Raw genomic sequence first — 22,173 nt, 5'->3', positions numbered from 1 at the left:
GATACTGAGATCCAAGATGGTTTTTGGGCTGGTTTTAGGGCTGTTTTTACAGCTGATTTTGGGATTTTTGACACCTTGGGACCACCAGGAGCTTTTCCAAAGTGAAAAAGGGATAAATCCTGCTGGATGCAGGGATCCAAGATGGTTTTAGGGCTGGTTTTGGGGCTGGTTTTAGGGCTGATTGTAGGGCTGATTTCAGGCTTTATGACACCTTGGGGTCACTGGGTGCTTTTCCGAAGCAGGAAGTGGACAAATCCTGCTGGACTGAGCAGGTTTGGGGTGATTTTAAGCCCGGCTTTAGGATCCTGAGCCCATCCCCTCCCCGCGGCCGCGCTCCGCGTTCCCCAGCAGCCGCGAATCCCAGAGATAAAAAATGGGAAGCGTTTAAATGGTGAATGGGTTTCATGTTCCTGTCAGCGCCGAGGGTTTGTTCCCGTTTATAAACTCATCCGTTTGGAATGACATCGGTTTTATGGGAGCCATCAGCCCTGGGTGACGGCGTTCCCGTGTTCCACCATTACTGCCCGATTGGATTTGCAGTAAAGAACGGGAATGGGAATCGTAAATCTCCCGCCAGGAGATTTAGGGCTCCTGGAAGGGGGAATGGAGCCGTTCCCAGCGCTCCTGGAAGGGGGAACGGAGCTGATCCCGGTGTTCCTGAGGGGTGGAGGGGTGGGAAGGGGTGGGAGGTGGGTGTAGGGCAGGGAGAGGTTTGATCTCACTCTGAAATTCCACAAAAAAATGGGGGAAATGGGGAAGAGAACACGGTTTAATTCTGTTCCTTAAAGTTCCACAAGAAACGGGGAAAGTGTGGAACAGAAGAACATTCTGGGCGGGAAAATCCTGCTCTGGCTTGGGGTGGGAATGTGGGTGGCGGGCAGAGGTTTGATCCCACTCTGAAATTCCACAAAAAATGGGAGAAATGGGGAACAGAAGAAAATCCCAGGAGGGAGGATCCTGCCCTGGCTCAGGTGCGGCTGGGATGTGTCAATGCCAAACTTTGGATCCGTAGGCAAAGGGATGAAGGAGCTGGAAATCCACAGGAATGGCCCCGGAACAGCCCTGGAATGGCCCATCCCAGCTTTCCCCTCTCCAGGTTTCCAAAGGAATTTTAGGAATTCTCCATGGTCACTGGTCCTTCCTTGAGTATTCCAGGAAAACTCAGGATGGGTCTGCAGGCATTTCCAAGTGCTGCCCTTTGCTTTGCCCCAGCTCATTCCCACCAATCCAGGAATTCCTGTTGTGTATTCCCAGAGTTTTCCACGCCTCGGGAATGCCATCCCAACCCCTGGAAATATCACGGATTCATTATCCACCCTTCCCATCCTCCCTCTCCCCATCGCTTTATTGTCCTCGTGTTTTCCAAGGATTTTTTTGTGATTTGACGGCACTTGGCGGATTCCCCATTCCTGGAGATCCCTCAATCCATGCAGGACCCTCCCAGTGTGGAATTCCAGCCCCTCTGGAAGCAAATCCAGCATTTTTTAACCCAGGATCAGCACAAAGACTCCCCCCGCTCCGTGGATTTTTTTTCCCCTCTTTTTCTTTTCCTTAATTCACTGCCCAGCGAGTTCCTGATTGACTCCGGGACCAATTAAAGGAAAATTTAATGGGAGAATGGATGAACTCCCGGAGCTTTCCCGGCCATCCATCACTTTTTTATAGCAGGAGCCGGGAAGGAGCTCAGAACTTCCCGCTGGGAATGGGATAATGAGGAGGGCACGGAGAGGATTCCCGGGGATTGCCGGGATGCTGCTCCAGGCTGGGATTCACCGCCCTGATCCCGGCGTTCCGGGGGCTCCAGGGACCCCCGGGGAGGCTGGAAAATGTTGGGATCATGGGCTGGATCCCGGAAACCATCCCGGATCCGTCTGGTTCCGGAGTGAGGTGGAGGCGTTGGCTCCGTGTTCCCCCATTCCATAAATCCCGGGGATCCACGTGTCCCAAACGTGCTCCAGGCTGGGATCTCCTGTCCCCAGTCCCGGCTCCCAGCAGCTGGAATGGGAGCTGGGATCACGGGATGGATCCCAGGAACCATCCCGGATCCGTCTCATCCCGGTTCTGAGGTGGGATCAAGGATTTGGCTCTCCTGGTGTTCGCCCATTCCATGAATCCCTGGAATCCCAGGAATCCAGGCAGGGAGATGGGGGCAGCAGCGGTGACACCACCAAGGCCCTGGCAAGACATCGGGAATTCTGTCCCAGTGGGAATCCTCTCCCAGTCTGGGACTTTGTGGGGATGAATTTGTCTTTTCAAGGGTCAGGAGGGGCGTGGGGCTCCCAAAACCCCGTCCTGGAGATTTGGATCTCCCAAAACCCCGTCCTGGAGATTTGGATCTCCCAAAATCCCGTCCTGGAGATTTGGATCTCCCAAAATCCCGTCCTGGAGTTTTGGATCTCCCAAATCCCATCCCAGAACCCCAAGGCTCCCAAAATCCCATCCTGGAGATTTGGGGCTCCGAAAACCCCATCCTGGAGATTTGGATCTCCCAAAATCCTGTCCTGGAGATTTGGGGCTCCCAAAATCCCATCCTGGAACTCTGGGGCTCCCAAAATCCCATCCTGGAGATTTGGGGCTCCCAAATCCCATCCTGGAACTCTGGGGCTCCCAAAATCCCATCCTGGAGTTTTGGATCTCCCAAAATCCCATCCCAGAACCCCAAGGCTCCCAAAATCCCATCCTGGAGATTTGGGGCTCCAAAAACCCCATCCTGGAGATTTGGGATTCCCAAAATCCCATCCCGGAACCCCAAGGCTCCCAAAATCTCATCCCGGAAATTTGGGGCTCCCAAAATCCCATCCTGGAGATTTGGGGCTCCCAAAATCCCATCCCAGAGCAGAGCCACGCCCTTCCCATCCCCACCCAAATCCTGCTTCCCATCCCGGCAGGATTTGATCCAGAGGCAGCAGGAAAGGGAAAAACCCCGTAAAAAACCCTGTAAAAAACTGTGAGGAAATGGAAACCAGCCCAGGTCCCATTTTTCAGCCGTAACTCCATAATAAAAATAACGGGATAATGATTTTTTTTTTTTTTTTTTATTTTCTGGGATGATATTAAAGGCTGGGATATCGATCCCACATTTGCCGGGCCTCGGATGGAGCCGCGGGTTTTGACGGAGAGAGCAATAAAATCCTCACTTTCCCAATTTCCCATAAACGTCAGCTCCGCGGTACAAATTCCCGGTGATGTTCCCGTCCCTTCCTTCCCAGGGAATGGGGGAACGGGGGAACGGCCCCGAGGGGAAAGTTCGGGAGCAGATCCAGGCTGGGAAGGGGCTGCGCTCCCATGGGATCCCGTTCCTGCCGTTCTGTTCTATCCCAAATCCCTGGAATTTGGGGTAAGGGCTCAATGTCTGCCCTGGATCCCGGAGCCCTGATCCCACTTGGATTTTGGAGTCGTGGAGCTCTCTTTAAACCCAAATTTTGGGATAAGGCCTCAATGTCCCCCTTGGATCCTGGAGTCCGGATCCTACCTGGATTTTGGGGTCCGGGAACCCTGATCCCACCAGGATTTAGGGATAAGGTCCCATGTCCCCCCTGGGTCCCAAAATCCTGATCCAGCTGGGATTTTGGGGTCCTGTAATCCTGATCCCACCTGGAATTTGGGCCCTGGGACCCTGGTCCCACTGGGATTTTGGGATGGGGGCTGAATATCCCCCCGGATCCCAAGCTCTGATCCCACCTGGATTTTGGGGTACCAGACCTCTGATCCCACCTGGATTTTGGGATCCCAGAGCCCAGATCCAACTGGGATTTTGGGCTCCCAGAGCCCTGATTCCACCTGGATTTTGGGGTCCCAGATCTCTGATCCCACCTGGATTTTGGGGTCTGGACCTCTGATCCCACCAGGGTTCCTACCCAAAGTTCCCCAATCCCCGTTTGGAGCTTTCCTCCCGACCCCCCACGTCCCGGATTTACGGCTCTGCGGGAACCCGAGCTGCCATAAAAAGCCGTTCCCCGTTTTTCCGGCCCCACCATCCATTATCCGCTGTCATTCCCAGCGCTCCCAGAGGCGGACGCGGCCGCAGCGATCGATGTTTTGTTTTATCTCCCTTTTTTTCCCAATAATTTTTTTAATCATTTCTCCCGCGGATAAATAATTCCCGGGAAAGCCGCGCTCAGCACTTTTGCAGAGGGGGGGAAAAGTGATGAGGTCAGGAGAGGGAGAGGGAGGGAGAGGGGCTGGAGCTTCCCACGGGGTTCCCAGCGGGAATGGGGCATGGAGAGGGCACCCCAAAAATGGGAAAGGGGGTTTGGGGGGACTGGGGTGGGATGGCATGGGATGGGATGGGATGGGATGGGATGGGAAAAGGGACACGGATGGGGACAGAGACCTGTCAACCCCCATCCACTTCCCGTGGAATTCCCAGCAGGAATTGGACACGGAGCTGTCACCCCAAAAATGGGAAAAGGGGTTTGGGAAGACTGGGATGGGATGCGATCAATGGGATGGGATCGATGGGATGGGAAAAGAGACAGAAAATGGGACAGGAACCTGTCAACCCCCATCTGCTTCCCATGGAATTCCCAAAGGGAATGGGGCATGGAACTGCCACCCTGAAACGGGGCAAAAAGGGTTTGAAGCGTCTGGGATGGGGACAGGGATGGGGACAGGGACAGGGACAGGGACGGGGACAGGGACCTGCCAACCTCCTCCCTTCTTCCTTTGGAATTCCCAGCAGGAATTGGAGATGGAATTGCCACCCTAAAACTGGGGAAAAGTGGGGGTCTGGACCCCCCTGGGCCAGGGGATTTTAGGGATCAGCACAGCCCCTTTTTGGGGTGGGAAATTTGGGATTTGGGATCCCAGCCAGCGTTCCCAGCTCCTTTTTGCGGTGGGAAATTTGGGATTTGGGATCCCAGCCGGGGTTCCCAGCCCCTTTTTGGGGTGGGAAGTTTGGGAATTGGGATCCCAGCCGGGGTTCCAAGCCCCTTTTAGGGATGAGAAATTTGGGATTTGGGATCCCAGCCGGGGTTCCCAGCCCCTTTTTGCGGTGGGAAATTTGGGAATTGGGATCCCAGCCCCCCGCTGCCGCTCCCGCCGGGGCCGCTCCCTCTCCCGGCTCCAATCCTGAGCTTCTGCTGCTTCCTTGTGGCAAAATCTTGGAATGACACGGCCTTTCCCTGAGTTCCTGGCCCGGGACGCGACCCCAAACCCCGGGAGAATCCCTCGGGAGCAGCTCCAGGGTTGGGATCTCCAGCCCTGGAATCCCGGGAGGGAAATCCTTCAGCCGGGTCCACCCCTGCGCTGACCTTTGGCGGCTCCTGGAGAATTCCAAGTGGGAATTGTGCTGGCCAGCCCTTCCGAGAGGCCGTAAATATTCCCGGGAAGGTGATGGAGGTGCTTGATTTTCCTGGGATACGTTTTTAAAGAGCTGGGATGTAACCCCGGAGTGCCCGTGGGAATTCCCGGGATATTTATGGCACGAAGGTTCTTTCATTCCCTTCCCTTTATTCCTGAATTTACGCTCAGGATTAAAGGTGGAATTCCCACATCTGTGACACCCTCAACTCCCCAAAATTTAGGATTTTCCCTGGGATTGCTGCCCCTGTGGGAATCAGGAAAAGAGGGTGGCTGGGCAGGAGGATCCCACCAGGATTTGGGATTTGCTCCCAAGGTTCAGCATCCCAAATTCTGTTTATCCATGGCTGGGGGAGCTTCATCCCTCTGGGATTGACCCAGATGGAAAAAAGGGATGGGATGGATGAGGGCTGTGACTGAAGAAAAAGGGGAAACTTCTGGAAAACCAGGAATGAGCGGCTCCAGTTTGATCTCCAGGTGCCCCAGATCAGCTTTGCCATGGGGAGATTGGGAATAAATCCCAGCAGGAATGGGGCTCATCCCTCCCATTCCCTCTCTCTCCTCCACTGGTTCCATCTGGGGCTGCGGGTTCCTTGGAGGGGCTCAGGACCCTGTGGAAAACCGGGAATGAGTGGGAAGAGCGGGACCAGTCTGATCTCCAGGTGTCCCATATCAGCTTTCCAAGGGGGAATTAGGGAACAAATCCCGGCAGGAATTGAGGTCACTCCTCCCTCCCTCCTCCTTTGGGGCCGGGAGGTCCCCAGAGGGGCTTGGGACCCTCTGGAAAACCGGGAATGTTGGGGGAAAGCAGCACTGGGAGTTTGATCTCCAGCTGCCCCACATCAGCTTTTCCAAGGGGAAATTAGGGAACAAATTCCAGCGGGAATGGGGGTGGGGTCTCCCTCCCTCCCTCCCTCCCACCGGAGCCGGAGCCGCGGGGTGAAAGCTGAAAGTTGAAGAGTCCAAAGCCGTCAATCCCGACTTTCAGCCGGCGCTGGGAAAGGGAAATATTTGGATAAGGCGCGATCCGGAGCTGCCGCTGTTTACAAATCCCGATCCCACATCAAACGCGGCTCCCTTTGGGAAGCGCTTCCCGCTCTCCCGGCTCCTTTTGGGAGCTGTCACGGGAATTATTTGATGTTTCCCTCTCTCCTTTGTTTGTTTACGTTCATTAAAGCCGGGAGAATCCATCAAATCCTTGGCTGCGGTCACCGCGGAGCGCGCGCGGCCGCAGGTGCGGAGCGGCCGGCGATGATGGAGGATCCATTTATCCCGCGGGGCGTGTGGAGGGAATGACACATTCCCGATAAATCCAGCCCCGTTCCCGCCCTCCTGCCTTCCCCCGGCCCTGATGGATGGGTTCCTTATCGGGAACACGGAAAAGCCGCGGTCGAGCCCCGGCCGCGCTTCCCGGCCGGATGCGGGGGCTGATCCCGGCGTTCCGCGGGTTCCCGGGATGAGCCGGGATTTATGGAAGCCGTTCCCCAGCCCTGCTAAACGTCACCTTGGGCAGAATCCCAAAAAATGCTGGAATTCCCCCTGGATTTGCCCCGCTGCGGGGAGTTATCCCAAGTTTCTTGCCTCTGGAATTCCCAAATTTGTTGCCTACGGAATTGCGGAGTTTTGTGTCTCCGGAATTCCCAAGTTTGCCGCCTCTGGAATTCCTGAGTTTGTTGTGCCTAAAATTCCCATATTTGTTGCCTCTGGAATCCCCCAGTTTTCCCAGAATTCCAAACTTTTTCTCAAGTTTGCTGCCTGCAGAATTCCCAAGTTTTCTGCGTACGGAATGAGGCCTCCAAGGCCATTCCCAGGAAAATGAGGCCTCCAAGGCCATTCCCTAGAAAATGGGGCTTCCAAGGCCTCACCATTCCCGGAAAAGCGAGGCCTCCAAGGCCATTCCCGGGAAAGCGAGGCCTCCAAGGCCATTCCCGGGGAAATGAGGCCGTCGGGCTAACGAGGAATGGTCGGAGCACACCTGAACGCTCCGGTGGAGCCGGAGCAAAAGTCGGGATTTACGGAGTCCCCGCGCGGACAGGAAAGGACGGGAAGTTTATCATGGATTAGGGAATTAATGGGGATGGATTCCCGCCCGCTGATGGATGGGGTGGGCGCTCCATTAGGGAATGATTTAGGATTTTCCGGCTCATTGTGGATCAGGGAGGGCTCGGCCGGGCAGGGCCGGGGTCGGAATGTTGGGATTGGGGAAGGATTGGGGAACAGGGGAGGAATTCCAGGGATTTTCAAGTTATGGATCAGTATTTTTATATTTTTATATTTTTATTTCCATATTTTTCACTTTTATGTGCATTTATTACGAGATAATTTAGGACGGAAAGGATCCTAAGGCTCATCCAGGGTCACCTCCCACTATCCCAGGATTCCCAGGTTTTTCGGATGAGCTGGGAATGGCAGAGCCCTTCCAGGCTCCGGGATGAGATTCCATGGGCAGATCCTCCATGGGAATTTGGTTTTCCATGTCCACAACTCAACCAGATTCCAGGGAGAAAGGGTAGCTCCATCCTCATCCCGCTGAATCCCAGAATTATTCCAAGACCCTGTTCCCTATTCCCAATGATGGGAATATCAGCAGGATTGGGATAAACTGGGATTTCCACCCCAAACACTTCTTCCCCAAAGGAAGAGGCTGGAAACCTTGGAATGTGGGGATGGGAATGGCAAATTCCAAGATTTTCCTTTGCTCTGCTCCCTGCAGGCCTGGAGGAGATCCCACGGCCCTTCCAGGATTCCAGGAATATTTTGAAGCAAGGATACCTGGAGAAGAGATCCCGAGGTAAAAGCAGGAATCCCAGGAGAAGATCCGGGGCTGCCATCTGAAAATTTGGGAAAATCCCCAATTTCCAGCCTAAAAAAACCCAGGAAAAATCAGGAAATCCACGGATTTCCACCGGCAGGAGCCTCCAGGTTTTCCAACGCCTTGCCCGGCTCATTCCCTTTTCCAGAGCATCCAAATTAAATCCTGGAATTAAATTAAGCCCAGCCCAGGCCTGGAGGGCAAAACTAATGAGGAGAAAAAGCCGGGAAAAGCTCCAGGGATTCGGGATCATCCCACATTTAATGCGGAGATAAGAGCCGGGCTCGGAATCAGCCTCGGCCTTATCTCCCTTTTCCCGTGAAAGCCACAAATTATTCCCTTCCCTAATGGGATTTTCTCGGGAATTATTGATGGGGAGAGGCAGAAACAGCTCCTGGCTTTTCCCTGAGCTCAGCTCGGAGTTAGGCCTGGCTTAACTCCCGCTAATTTCTGATTTAACGACATTTCCCAGAGATTTAACCCCAAACACGTTCCCTGGCTGCAGTGAATCCATGAGAAACGCATCCCAAAGGAATAAAATGGAGCCTTTTCCCTGCTTTTCCTGATTTTTCCTGACTTTTCCCATTTTTCCCTATTTTTTTCCCGTTTTCCAGAGCCCAGCTTTTTCGGCTCAGACTGGCACAAGCGCTGGTGCGTCCTCACCCAACGGAATTTCCTCTACTACGCCAACGAGAAAAGTGAGAGGGAAAAGAATTCCCAACTTTTGGGTAGAAAAGTGGGATCTGACCATGGAAAACCGCAATTCCCAGCTCCTGGACGGGGAAATCCCAGCTGGATTTGGGGTTTTCTCCATTCGAGCAAAGAGAAGTTTCTGGCCATTCCCCTTTCCCAGAATTTTCCAGCCATTTCCCTTTCCCGGATTTTCTGGACATTCCCCTTCCCTGGAATTTTCCAGCTGTGTGCCTCAGTTTCCCTCCATGGATAAGCCCCCCTGAGCTGCATCCAGGGGTGGAAAAAAAGCCGGAAAATCCCAATTTTTGCCCAATTCCCCTTTCCCAGGCAAGCAGCCCAAAGGCTCCTTTCCCATCGAGCGCTACCAGGCCCACCTAGATCCCCAGCTCCGGAAAGATTCCCGGAAAAAATGCTGCTTCCAGCTGTTCTGTCCCGGAAAACGCTCCTACGAGGTGGGGAATGGTGGGAAAATGGGAATTCTGTGGGGGGGAACGGGAATTCTGGGGGGAAATGGGAATTTCAGGGGAAAAAATGGAAATTTTCTGGGGGAAAATGGGAGTTTGGGGGGAGGCAAATGGGAATTTTGATGGAAAAATGGGAATTTGGAGGTTGAAACAGGAATAGCGGGGGAGAAATGGGAATGGGTTTCCATTGATTTCCATGAGTTTTCATGGAATTACATGGGTTTCCATGGATTAGGTTTTCCAGCTTTCCTGGGATATTCTGGCTGTGCTCCGCTCCCACTTGGAGCCAGGAGATAAATCCCAGGAATGCTTTTCCCGGTGGCCTGGGGTTGGGAATGGCGGATCCCTGTCCCCTCATCCCAGATCCCAGATCCCAAATCCCAGATCCCAGATCCCAGATCCCAAATCCCAGATCCCAGATCCCGGGATAACGGATTCTCCCGGCAGTTCGCAGCTCCGAGCCCGGCCGAGGCCCAGGATTGGGTGGAGCAGATCCGGTTCCTCCTCAGGGGTGAGTCTGGAGCCGTTCCCGGTTTTTTTGGGTTTTGGGTTCTTTGGGAAGCGTTTTCCCACCTGGATCGGGGCTCTCCGTCCACTCATGCCCGGATTTGTGGGGAGTTGTTCCAGCTGGAGGCAGAGAAAATTCCAGAAACCCTCTGGAACCCTCTGGAATTTTCCAGAACCCCTGGCTGTGTCCCTTCAGGACTCATCCCTGAATTTGGGGTTATTTCCTGGGATTTTCCATATTTCCTTGGGTTTTTCCATCTTCCCTTGGTTTTTCCTTTGTTTTTTTGCCCGTTCTCAGGTGCAGGATTTGGATCCTGATCCCACCCCTCTGGAATCGGGAGAATTCCCACTTTTCCATCCCTTTTTCCCCTCTTTCCCGGCAGACCTGAGCTCCCTGACCATTCCCTGCGACGAGGATGAGGAGGAGGAGGAGGAGGAAGAGCTCTCCAAGGACCGGGACAGCTCCGATTCCATGAATAATTCCCAAAATTCCACCCTGAATCCCGAGGAACAGGAGCTGGAAGGCGAAGACATCTACGAGGTAATGCCAGGTGAGATCCCAAATTCCCAACTTTTCCTTGGAAAAATGTGAGGAAACCTCAGCCGGTTTGCACCGGTGCCATTCCAATATCTCCGCTTTTAACCCACTCAAAATTCCAAGGTTTTATCCCATTTCTTTATTACGAACTTTTGATGGACCTCCCGAATCCAAAACTTGTTTTTCTGGGAATTTTGGATCTGGGGATTCTGCTGGAGCAGCCCTCAGAGTTTTCATGGATTTTCATGAGGTTTCATAGATTCCCATGATTTTCCATTAATTTCCATGGGTTTTCATGGTTTTGCATGGACATCCATGAATTTCCATGGATTGGCCTTCCCAGCTCCCCTGGGATAACCCAACTCTTCATCTTGGGAACTTTTGGGATCTTCCTCCATCCCAAACCCCCCAAAACCCCTGGAAAATCCCCAGTCCCATCCTCCCTCCACCTCCTTCTCCCTCCTTTACCTCCTGACCAAAAACCACGAAAAAAAAACCCGGGAGACGGGAATAAAAAAACCGGGAAAAGCCACGGAGAGATAATTTCCTCGGCGTTAATGAAGTTTTACAAAAACAGACGCGGCCGAGGCCAAATAAAATTTCACAGGTGATAAATTTTTCCAATTTCCCGGGAAGGATTCGATGGGAATGTTAAATCAGGAGTGAAGGTGTCCGTTCGGAAGCGCCGAGCGCTGCCGGGGAATTTTATCGACTGGAAAATTGAATCAAATTGCTCCATTAAAAACTCGGCTCCGCAGAGATTCCAAAGCTTCCCGGGATGCGCCGGCGGCTCCGGACCCCCGGGATGAGGATCCCAAAAGTGGGGTGGGAGGGAGAAGCGGAATTTTCCAAAGTTTTCCAGCTTCTCGCTTTGATTCCGTCCTGGAGAATCCAAGTGTTGGGTGGAGTTGGGAAGGCAGAGCTTCACTTCCAGGCCTGATTCCAGTAAAACCCTTGGATCCATTGGATTTGATTCCAGGAAAACATTTTGATCCGTCCAATTTGCTTCCAGGAAAACCCTTGGATCCATCGGATTTGATTCCAGGAAAACCCCTGGATCCATCGGATTTGATTCCAGGAAAACCCCAGGATGGTGGGGAGGGTCTTCTCCATCTCCATGGATCCCATTCCTGAATTTCCCAGCTGCAAATCCTCCAGGAATGTGCCTGGGAACGGGACAAGGAGCAGGCAGGGATGTCTGTGGGAAGGGAAATGAGTTTTCCATGGATGAGGATGGAAATTTGGGATGCTCCGCCCAGCTCCACTCCCTTCCCATTTTTCCGGGCCTTCCCAGCCCCTCTGGAATCCGCCTTTTCCCCGGGATCATTCCTTCCTTTCCATCCTTTCCTCCCTAATTCCTCCTTCCTCCCTCTCATTCCCAGCCTGGAATTTCCCCTCTGGAATTTCCTCTTCCTCTCTTCCTGCAGGAATTCACAGATCTGTTTTTCCCGGTGCCCACAACAATTCCGGTTTCCCATGAAAATCTTCCCCGATACTTCCTCTCCCCACCATCAATCCGGGAATTTTTTATTCCCAGGATTCTCTCGGAGCCCTGGGCCTGCCACAGCTGCAGCATTCCCGGATTTTCCCTGATTTTCCCTCTGTTTTTCCCGGATTTTCCCTCTGTTTTTCCCGGATTTTCCCACTGTTTTTTCCCTCCGCAGATGAGGAGCTGCCTCCGCCGTTCCCGGAGGATGAGGAGGATTTCGGGAGTGAGGAGGGTAAGGTCCCAATCCAAAGGATTCCCAGGATATGGATGGGGGGAATATTTTGGGATTTTGGCCACTTTGGAGCACGCTGGACTGTGGAAAATTTGGAGAACAGGAAAATTCCTGGGATTTGACTCCTCCCACTGGTGGAATTCCACTTGGGAAGACTCTTCCCGATGGGATGAGGAGACATCTCCCAAAATTCCTGGGATAAAGGAGGTGTTTGGGATTTTTTTAAGTGGGTTTTTTATCCCTAAAAAGCCAGGGAGGGATCCGGCAGGAATTTTGGGATCCAACCCCCCAGAATTCCATCAGATATTCCCGGGATGCTTCCAACGCCCTCCTGTCCCTCTGGGGAGCAGGAGAGGAGCTGGGATGAGAATTCCTGGGAAAGGAATCCCTGGAAAACTGGGACCAAACTCTTTGGGGAGCACCAATCCCTCAGCCAGCCAGTCCGTGATGGAATTCCATGGAATTCCCAACATTTCCCAACCTCAACATTCAACATTCCCGATGGATTTGGGGCCTTTCCCATCCCGGAGAAGCTCCAGGAGAACTTTCAGCTCTGGAATCACCTCTATGATCCTGTGCCTATAAATCCCTCACCAACCTGACACTTTTTTCCCTTTTTCCCAGAAAATTCCGACTGGGATTATTCCAATTACTACCAGGGATTGTGGGATTGCCATGGGGACAATCCCGACGAGCTCTCCTTCCAACGGGGCGACCTCATCCACATCCTCAGCAAGGTAGGAGCCGGAATTTTGGGGGAATTTTTGGGAATTTTTTGGGAATTTGGTTCATTTCCCATTATTCTTTCCCATTTATTTATATATTATTTCCCATTTCCAATGGGGTGACTTTATCCGCATCCTCAGGGAGAGAGGAGCAGGAATCTTTTGGATCCAAGCTCATTTTCAAGGCCAAAAGGTGCCAAAATCACCCAAAAATAAGATTTAAAAGTAAATTGATGACGTCAGGAGAGGGAGTTGTTAGTTTCACTGGGTTTTACTGGGTTTTATTGGGTTTTATTGGTTTTTACTGGTTTTTACTGGGATTGGGGGCTATTTGGGCCTTGCTTTGGGGTTGGAGGAGCATCTTCCCCTCCTGATCCTGCACCCAGCTCTGGAAACCTGCAAATTCCCCATTTTTGGGGATTCCCAATTTGGGAATTTGGGGAATCGCCCGTGCTGGGATCTTCCCAGACCGTGTTCATCCAGGGGTGAGGAGGAGGAGGAGGAGGAGGAGGAGGAGGAGGAGGAGGAGGAGGAGGAGGAGGAGGAGGAGGAGGAGGAGGGAAAAGGTTGGGAATGTTCACTCAGCTGCGCCTTAATTTCCTTTTCAATCTTGTCCCAATTAATTTCACGGAATTAATCTCGCGGCGCCCGCTGGCTCCGACCACGGAATAGCGGCTCCTATAAAATCCCATCTGGCGCCTTCCCGGCCTGGCATTCCCGGGAAATCTGGGCCCCGGGAGCGGAATGGGGTCAGGGAATGGTGGAATTGCCGAGGCTGGATCTGGGCGTGATCCCCAGTGTGGAAACCGACCCTGTCCCGGTGTTCCTTGGGCAATTCCAGGGAAATCGGGCCCTGTTTGATGCCAGGAATCCCGGGAATGCTGATCCCAAGGGATCCTGGATGTGGGAGGGGCAGGGTGACAACCCCAGAGATGCCAACGGCTCTTTCCAAAAATCCCTGTCAGGAGAACACTGGGAATTCACTTGGGAAAAGGGAAGAGTCATTCCCATCCCAAATTCCCATCCCCAATTCCCATCCCTGATTCCCATCTCTGGAAGAGCCCAAGGCCAGGCTGGGCTGGGATAGCAGGAGGGATCCCAGACCATGGCAGGGCTGGGAATGGGATGGGGTTTGAGCTCCTTCCCTCCCACCTCATCCCGGAATTCCATAATCCCAACAAAACCCCGTTCCCATATCCCCATTCCCGGCCCTGCTCCCTTTTTCCTGTCCCAGTGGTTCCTCCTCCGGGATAATTGTGGGAATGTGGGATCCGTTCATTCCCTCCATCCCTGCCCTAAAACCGGGATCCGTTCATTCCCTCCATCCCTGCCTAAACTGGGATCCGTTCATTCCCTCCATCCCTGCCGGTAGAACCGGGATCCGTTCATTCCCTCCATCCCTGCCCCAAAACCGGATCTGCTCATTCCCTCCATCCCTGCCCGGTAAAACCGGGATCCGTTCATTCCCTCCATCCCTGCCGGTAGAACCGGGATCCGTTCATTCCCTCCATCCCTGCCGGTAGAACCGGGATCTGTTCATTCCCTCCATCCCTGCCCCAAAACCGGGATCCGTTCATTCCCTCCATCCCTGCCCCAAAACCGGATCTGTTCATTCCCTCCATCCCTGCCTAAACTGGGATCCATTCATTCCCTCCATCCCTGCCCCAAAACCGGGATCCGTTCATTCCCTCCATCCCTGCCCGGTAAAACCGGGATCCGTTCATTCCCTCCATCCCTGCCCCAAAACCGGATCTGCTCATTCCCTCCATCCTTGCCCTAAAACCGTGATCCGTTCATTCCCTCCATCCTTGCCCTAAAACCGTGATCCGTTCATTCCCTCCATCCTTGCCCTAAAACCGGGATCCGTTCATTCCCTCCATCCTTGCCCTAAAACCGGGATCCGTTCATTCCCTCCATCCCTGCCGGTAGAACCGGGATCCGTTCATTCCCTCCATCCCTGCCGGTAAAACCGGGATCCGTTCATTCCCTCCATCCTTGCCCTAAAACCGGGATCCGTTCATTCCCTCCATCCCTGCCCGGTAAAACCGGGATCCGTTCATTCCCTCCATCCCTGCCGGTAGAACCGGGATCCGTTCATTCCCTCCATCCCTGCCGGTAGAACCGGGAGAGGGAAGCGCCGGCAGAGCATTCCCGCTCCCCGCGGCTGCCGAAGGCGCGGGGTGACATCTAGTGGCATTTTCCGTGGATTTGGGGACGGGACCGGCTCTGAGCTCCCTCCCCGCTCCGTCCCCGGAGGCGGCGCGGGATGAGCTCGGCCCGGGCTCAGCTGCGCCCGGTGCCCGCAATGGTCCCGCTGGGAACGGCGGCAGCGCCGGGATGGCGGCAGCTGGGAGGCAGCGGTCACCACTCGGTCACCACTCGGTCACCCCCCAGTCACCCCCCGGTCACCCCCCGGTCACCCCCCGGTCACCCACCGGTCACCCCTCAATCACCCCCCGGTCACCTCCTGGTCACCTCTCAATCACCCCTTGGTCACTCCTGGTCACCCCGGCCAGCTCTGGACACCCCTGGTTATCCCTGGGCACCCCTGATCATCCCCTGGTCACCCTTGGTCACCCCCTGGTAACCCCTGGGTCACCCCTCAATCACCTCTCGGTCACCCCCTTGGTTACCCCTCGATCACCCCTTGGTCATCCCTTGGTCACCTCTGGTCACCTCCAGAGGTGATCCCCTGGTCACACTTGGTCATCCTTGGTCACCCCTTGGTCATCCCTTGGTCACCCCTTGGTCACCCCCTGGTTGTCCCCTTGTCACCCCTAAGTCACTCTGTGGTCGCCCCTCGATCAACCCTGGTCACATCCAGACACCCCTTGGTCACCCCCCGGTGATCCCCTGGTCACCCTTGGTCATCCCCGGTCACCCCCGGTCACATCTGGCCACTTCCAGTCACCCCTGGTCACCCCTGATGGCCCCCTGGTCACTTTTGGTCACCTTTGGTCACTCCCGGTCACTCCTGGGTCAGGGACAGGGACAAGGACAGGGATGGGTTTGGGGACAGGGACAGGGACGAGGCTGATCCCAAACTGTGCCCAGCCCTCAGGGCCTCACCTGCGCATCCCCAAATCTGCATCCCGAATTTTCCTCATCCTCAGGAATGAACCCTGCGCGTTCCTGATCCCAAATCCCGAATTTTCCTCATCCTCAGGAATGAACCCTGCGCATCCCTGATCCCAAATCCCGAATTTTCCTCACTCAGGGCCTCACCTGCGCATTTCCGATCCTGAATCCCAAATTTCCCCCTGTCCATCCTCACCTGCCCATCCCTGATCTCCATCCCAAATTTCCCCCATCCGCAGGGAATCACCTGCACATTCCCAGTGCTCCATCCCAAATTCTGGTTCTTCATCCCAAATCCCAGATGCTCCATCCCAAATTTTGGTGTTTTATCCCAAGTTTCAGTGCTCCATCCCAAATCCCAGATGCTCCAACCCAAATTTCGGTGCTCCATCCCAAATTTCTGTGTTTTATCCCAAGTTTCGGTGCTCCATCCCAAATCCCAGATGTTCCATCCCAAATTTTGGTGTTTTATCCCAAGTTTCGGTGCTCCATCCCAAATCCCAGATGTTCCATCCCAAATTTCCCCCCTCCGCAGGGATTCACCCGCCCATTCCCGGGATAAACCCCCCAGGAGAAGCCGGAATTCCGTCCCCGTTCCCAGGAATTCCGGGATAAACTCGGGTCCGTTCCTCGTCCCGTAAATCCCGGGAATGCCGAGGCCGTCGGGGCTGGAATTCCCGGGAATTCCGGGATGTTCCCACATTTCCTTGGGAATTCATCACTGGGAATCCCAAAGGGTCCTGGAAAACCTGGAGGGATCTGGGATCAGCGCCTCGGGAATTTCCTGGGATGAGCCCCGGGTGGGAAAATGAATTCATTTAATAAATGTCATAAATTTAATTAATGAATGGAATGAAAGATCTAATTAATAAATAGGGTCATTAATAAATTCTATATTAATTATTGATTATTAAATAAGGAGGTGGGTTAATGATAAATTAATAAAAATCAGGGAAAGAAATTATTTATAAATTAATAAATAATCAGGTAAATTAATGTCAATCAATTAATAAATAATCAGGTAAACTAACGTTAATTAATTGATAAAACCGGAAATAAATTGATTATAAATTAATAAATTAACAAGGAAACAAACAAGTAAATTAATGGTAATTAATTAATAAACAGCTATTTAAATCCAATATAAATCAATACATAAAGAGGTAAACAAACAAATAAATGTTAATTAATTCATTGTCAATCACTAAATAAACAGGTACACGAACCTATTAATTAATTATTAATTCATTATAAATTAGTAAATAAACATGTAAACAAATAGGTCAATAAATGTTAATTCATTATAAATTACTAAACAAACAGGTAAACAGAGAGGTAAATTCATGTTCATCAATAATAAAAAATAATTCAAGAATAATTATTAATAATAAATAAAATTTAAAAGTAAGAAAATTGCTATTAAAATAATGACAAATAATATTTTAATTTAATAAATTGTAAGATTAATAAATAAACAGGCAAATAAAACAAATTCATGGATCCCCGCATTAAAAGCGGGATTTTTCTCTGGGATTTGTTCCGGGGCTCAGCAGAAATTCGGGGTTCGGGAGCGGGGGAGGCTCCGGGGGCTCTTCCCAGCCTGGAAATTCCCGGATTTTCCTGGATCCTGGGAATTCCATTCACTCCTGGATGTGCTCCACAGAACGGGGGATTTTCCATTGCTTTTCTGTTTTTAATTTAAGATTTTATATCTAATGTCTTGTATTTTGTACTTTATAATTTCTAGCTTATATTTTAAAACTTAAATTTTAGTTTTACTTTTTCATTTTTTTGTACTTTACATTTTACGTTTTATATTTTGCATTTGATATTTGAATTTTTATATTTTATTTTTAAATTTCATATTTTAAATTTGACATTTTAATTTTTATATTTTATCTTTTACATATTTAAAATATATTTTTTATATTTTATGTTTTATAGCTTATACTTTATTTTTACATTTTTTAATCTTATTTTTATATGCTATACTTTGCTCCTTTTTTACATTTTATATTTTCTTTGTTCTATTTTTAATTTTACCTTTTATACTTCATATTTATAATTTAAAAATTTTTATAATTTTTATATTATATTGTAATTTTTACACTATCTATTTTCCACTCACTGTTCTATCTCCGTTCCATCCATCCGCACCCACCCCTGCCGGCAGATTCGGGAATTTTTCCATGGAAAACCGCGGGAAAAACAGAGAAACTGCGGGGATAAAAAACCAATCCCAGAACATCCCAGAAATCCCAAAACATCCCAGAAATCCCGGAGCTGACCCCAAATCCCGGCGGGAATTCCGCGCATTCCGGACATTCCCGGGCTCCGCTCCCTCCCTCTGGAATCCGTGGAATTCCCGGAATTCCCGAGCCCTTCCCGCAGATCCCGAACAAAATCCCGAGTTTAAAGCGATCACCCCAAAAAAAAACCCCCAAAACCCCAAAACAAAACAAAAAAGGAGTGGTGGGAAATCCGGGATGGGGGGAGCCCGGATTTGGGGGGAAAACCGGAATTTCCCGGTTCCAAATCCCGCTGATCCCACCGGGGCTGACCCCCAGGGTCCCTCCCCTTTTTCCCCACATCCCCAAATTCCCAACCCTGAAGGAAAAATCCTGGAATTCCCAATTCCAGGGGATTTGGGATCGCCCAATAACCGGGATCAGGAATCCTGCTGGAAAAGGAAGCGGTTGGGGTGGGATTGGGATTGGGATTGGGAACGGGATTGGGTTGAAAATCTAGGAAAAAAGGGGCGGTTCAGCCAATTCCCTATAAATTTGTGACCTGTCCGCGTCCCCTTCCCCAATCCCCCTCCGGGGTTGTCCCCAAATCCCCTTTCCTGCCCCAAATCCAGGGAATTTCAGGGAACAATCGCAGTGGCTTTTGGAGCGGGAAGGGACGCCGAGGTTTTGTCTGGAAAGCGATTTTTGATGGGATTTTAATGGGATTTTAATGGGATTTTTGGATCGGATTTTTAAGCGGAAATTTAATAGGACTTTTAAAGTGGGATGTTAAATCTGATTTTTAAAGGGGATTTTGGATCTGATGTTTGATCCGGTTTTATTTCGGATCCATCCCGGAACCGGCACTTGCCCCTCCCAAATCCGCGCCCCGCTCCCTTTTTGGGGCATTTGGGATTCGGGGTTCGGGATGGATGCGGAATTATCCCAAACCCTCCCTCAGCTCCGACCTCCTCCGGCCGCGACTCCAAAGCCGAAAATTATCGGCCTCAGAGCAAATTTCGGAACCGGAGGAGCGTGCTATAAACCAAATAAAAAATCACTCCCTTTCGCTTTTTTATTTCATTTCATTTCATTTTTTTCCCCTTTTTTTTCCCCCCTCCCCCGCTGGGATAGGCGGGAAAGGTTAATTTTTTTTTTTTTTCCCTCCCTCCCTCCCTCCCTCACAACTCTGCCATTAACTCGAGCCGGGAAGTTTTTCCCCGTGAAAAACGGCCAATTTTGGTGTTGTTCTCCCCGCTCGGCAGCGGAGTTATTAAAATGCTAATTTAAGAGTGGGGGAAAAAAAAAAAAAAAAAAAAACAAAAACCACCAGAAAAAAAAGAAAAAAAAAAAAAAAAAGCCGGAGCTAAATATCTGGCGGTGCCGCAGCCTAATTGCAGCCCATAATGAGCTCTGGAAATGCGAGTGCCCCCGACACACGGAGAGCATCAACAGCCGCCGACACCTCATTAGCGGCCGCCTTCATTAATTCTGCCGGCCCCGCGCTGACCCCGCCGGGGGCCGGGGGGCGCAGGTGGAGCCGCCCGAGCGGCCCCGGGGACCGGCGGCGGGGCCGCTCCGGTTGCCGCGGCAACGCGGGGGATGCGGCAGAGCCCGAGCGCTCCTCGGGGCGCCCGGGCCGCGCTGCGGAGCGCGGGGTTCAGCGCCGGTGGGGCGGGGAGGCGCGAGCGCCGGTTATGGGGCGCTTCACCCCGATTCGGGAGAGATTCACCCCGATTCTGGCGTGTTTCACCCCGATTCCTGCACCCCTGAACCTCCAAATCCCCCAGTTCAGCCCCGGTGCTCCGGGGGAGGTGCGAGCGCCGGTTATGGGGTGTTTGACACCGATTATGGGGTGTTTCACCCCGATTCTGGCGTGTTTCACCCCGATTCCTGCACCCCTGAACCTCCAAATCCCCCAGTTCAGCGCCGGTGCTGCCGGGGAGGTGCGAGCGCCGGTTATGGGGCGCTTCACCCCGATTCGGGAGAGATTCACCCCGATTCGGGAGTGTTTCACCCCAATTCCTGCATCCCTGAACCTCCAAATCCCCCAGTTCAGCCCCGGTGCTCCGGGGGAGGTGCGAGCGCCGGTTATGGGGTGTTTGACACCGATTATGGGGTGTTTCACCCCGATTCTGGCGTGTTTCACCCCGATTCCTGCACCCCTGAACCTCCAAATCCCCCAGTTCAGCGCCGGTGGGGCGGGGAGGTGCGAGCATCGGTTATGGGGTGTTTCACCCCGATTCGGGAGAGATTCACCCCGATTCGGGAGTGTTTCACCCCGATTCCTGCATTCCTGAACCTCCAAACCCCCAGTTCAGCCCCGGTGCTCCGGGGGAGGTGCGAGCGCCGGTTATGGGGTGTTTGACACCGATTATGGGGTGTTTCACCCCGATTCTGGCGTGTTTCACCCCGATTCCTGCATCCCTGAACCTCCAAATCCCCCAGTTCAGCGCCGGTGGGGCGGGGAGGTGCGAGCATCGGTTATGGGGTGCTTCACCCCGATTCGGGAGAGATTCACCCCGATTCGGGAGTGTTTCACCCCAATTCCTGCATCCCTGAACCTCCAAATCCCCCAGTTCAGCCCCGGTGCTCCGGGGGAGGTGCGAGCGCCGGTTATGGGGTGCTTCACACCATTCTGGGGTGTTTCACCCCGATTTCGGCACATTTCACCCCGATTCCTGCATCCTTGAACCTCCAAATCCCCCAGTTCAGCGCCGCCACTCCTGGAGAGGTGAAAGCCCCAATTCTGGGGTGTTTCACCCCGATTCCAGAGTGTTTCGCCCCGATTCTGGCACATTTCCCCCCAGTTCCAGCACATTTCCCCCCAATTCCTGCATCCCTGAAACTCCCAATCCCCAAATTCATCACCACCACTCCTGGAGAGGTGAAAGCTCCGATTCTGGAGTGTTTCCCCCCAATTCTGGCATATTTCTCCCCGATTCCTGCATCCCTGAAACGCCAAATCCCATGGATCCCGCTCATCCCCCTGCTCCCTGCTCATCCCTGCACCCCCAAACCCTCCCTGCACCCCCGGCTCCTCCTGAACCCCAAAAATTCCTGAATCCTGAGCACCCCCCCAATTCCTGCACCCCCAAAATCCTCTCTGCACCCTTGGATCCCCCTGGACCCCAAAAATTCCTGAATCCTGAGCACCCCTCCAATTCCTGCACCACTGAACCCCCAAATCTGACATTCCTGCACCCCCCAGATCATCCTGGACCCAAAACATTCCTGAATTCTGAGTACTCCCCACAATCCCGATATCTCTGAACCCCCAAACCTTCCCTGCACCCCCAGCTCCTCCTGAACCCCAAAGATTCCTGTATCCTGAGCACTCCCCAATTCCTGCACCCCTGAACCTCCAAATCCAACATTTCTGCATCCCCCGGCTCCTCCTGAACGCCAAAAATTCCCGAATCCCGAGCATCCCGCAATCCCTGCACCCCCAAATCCTCTCTGCACCCCAGATCCTCCTGAACCCCAACATTCCCGAATCCCGAGCATCCCCCAGTCCCTGCACCCCCGAACCCCCAAACCCAACATCCCTGCACCCCCAAATGAGTGCAGCCCACTCCCTGCAGATTTTTATTTCCATTTTTTCCGCACTCCCTCCCTCTGTCCCCCTGCAATCCTGAGCGCTGCTCAGGCCCCCAAATCCCCGGGAATCCCGGCCGAGCCGCGGCCCTGCCCTCCCGCTGCCCTCGCCGTGCCCCCCGTTCCGCCGTGCACTCCAGATGAACCGGCGCGGCGGCGGCAATGGCCCTTGAAGCGCGCCGGGGAGGTGATTTAGGAGAATATTAAAGGCGATGCGGAGCTGCGGCGGCGCCTCTCTCGGGGCGAGCGGCAGGAGCGCGCGGCACAGATGGGCCCGGCAGATGAAACATTTCCGTCACATCGTCCCCCAGCCGCGCTCGCCGCCGCCTCGGGCTCCGCGCCGCGCCATAAAGAGCAGCCCCGCGCTTCCCGGGCCTGGGACGGGGATCCGGGATGGAGCCTGGGCCTGGTGTCACCTCAGTGTCACCTCAGTGTCACCCTGGGGTCCCTCGGGCAGGGCGGGCTGGCGGCAGGGCTGTGGTTGGGTGTTTTTATGGGGAATGGTTAAT

The 22,173-nt window shown here is 52.9% G+C and overlaps 1 protein-coding gene across 1 annotated transcript in view; it reads left to right on the top strand.

The window, feature by feature from the left end:
• SKAP1 (src kinase associated phosphoprotein 1) overlaps positions 1-22,173 on the top strand; it is a 61,767-nt gene that overhangs the window by 37,350 nt on the left and 2,244 nt on the right. Inside the window, exons 6-12 of the mRNA XM_063178660.1 lie at positions 8,015-8,092; positions 8,728-8,811; positions 9,134-9,258; positions 9,718-9,781; positions 10,161-10,328; positions 11,980-12,036; positions 12,661-12,773. Of these exons, the coding sequence (XP_063034730.1) occupies positions 8,015-8,092; positions 8,728-8,811; positions 9,134-9,258; positions 9,718-9,781; positions 10,161-10,328; positions 11,980-12,036; positions 12,661-12,773 (689 nt within the window). The remainder of the gene's footprint in view (positions 1-8,014; positions 8,093-8,727; positions 8,812-9,133; positions 9,259-9,717; positions 9,782-10,160; positions 10,329-11,979; positions 12,037-12,660; positions 12,774-22,173) is intronic.

This window comes from Melospiza melodia, chromosome 30, assembly GCF_035770615.1.
Source record: "Melospiza melodia melodia isolate bMelMel2 chromosome 30, bMelMel2.pri, whole genome shotgun sequence".
NCBI lineage: Eukaryota > Metazoa > Chordata > Aves > Passeriformes > Passerellidae > Melospiza > Melospiza melodia.
The sequence above is the reverse complement of the archived record's forward strand: the minus strand, read 5'-3'. Positions and strand labels throughout refer to the sequence as shown.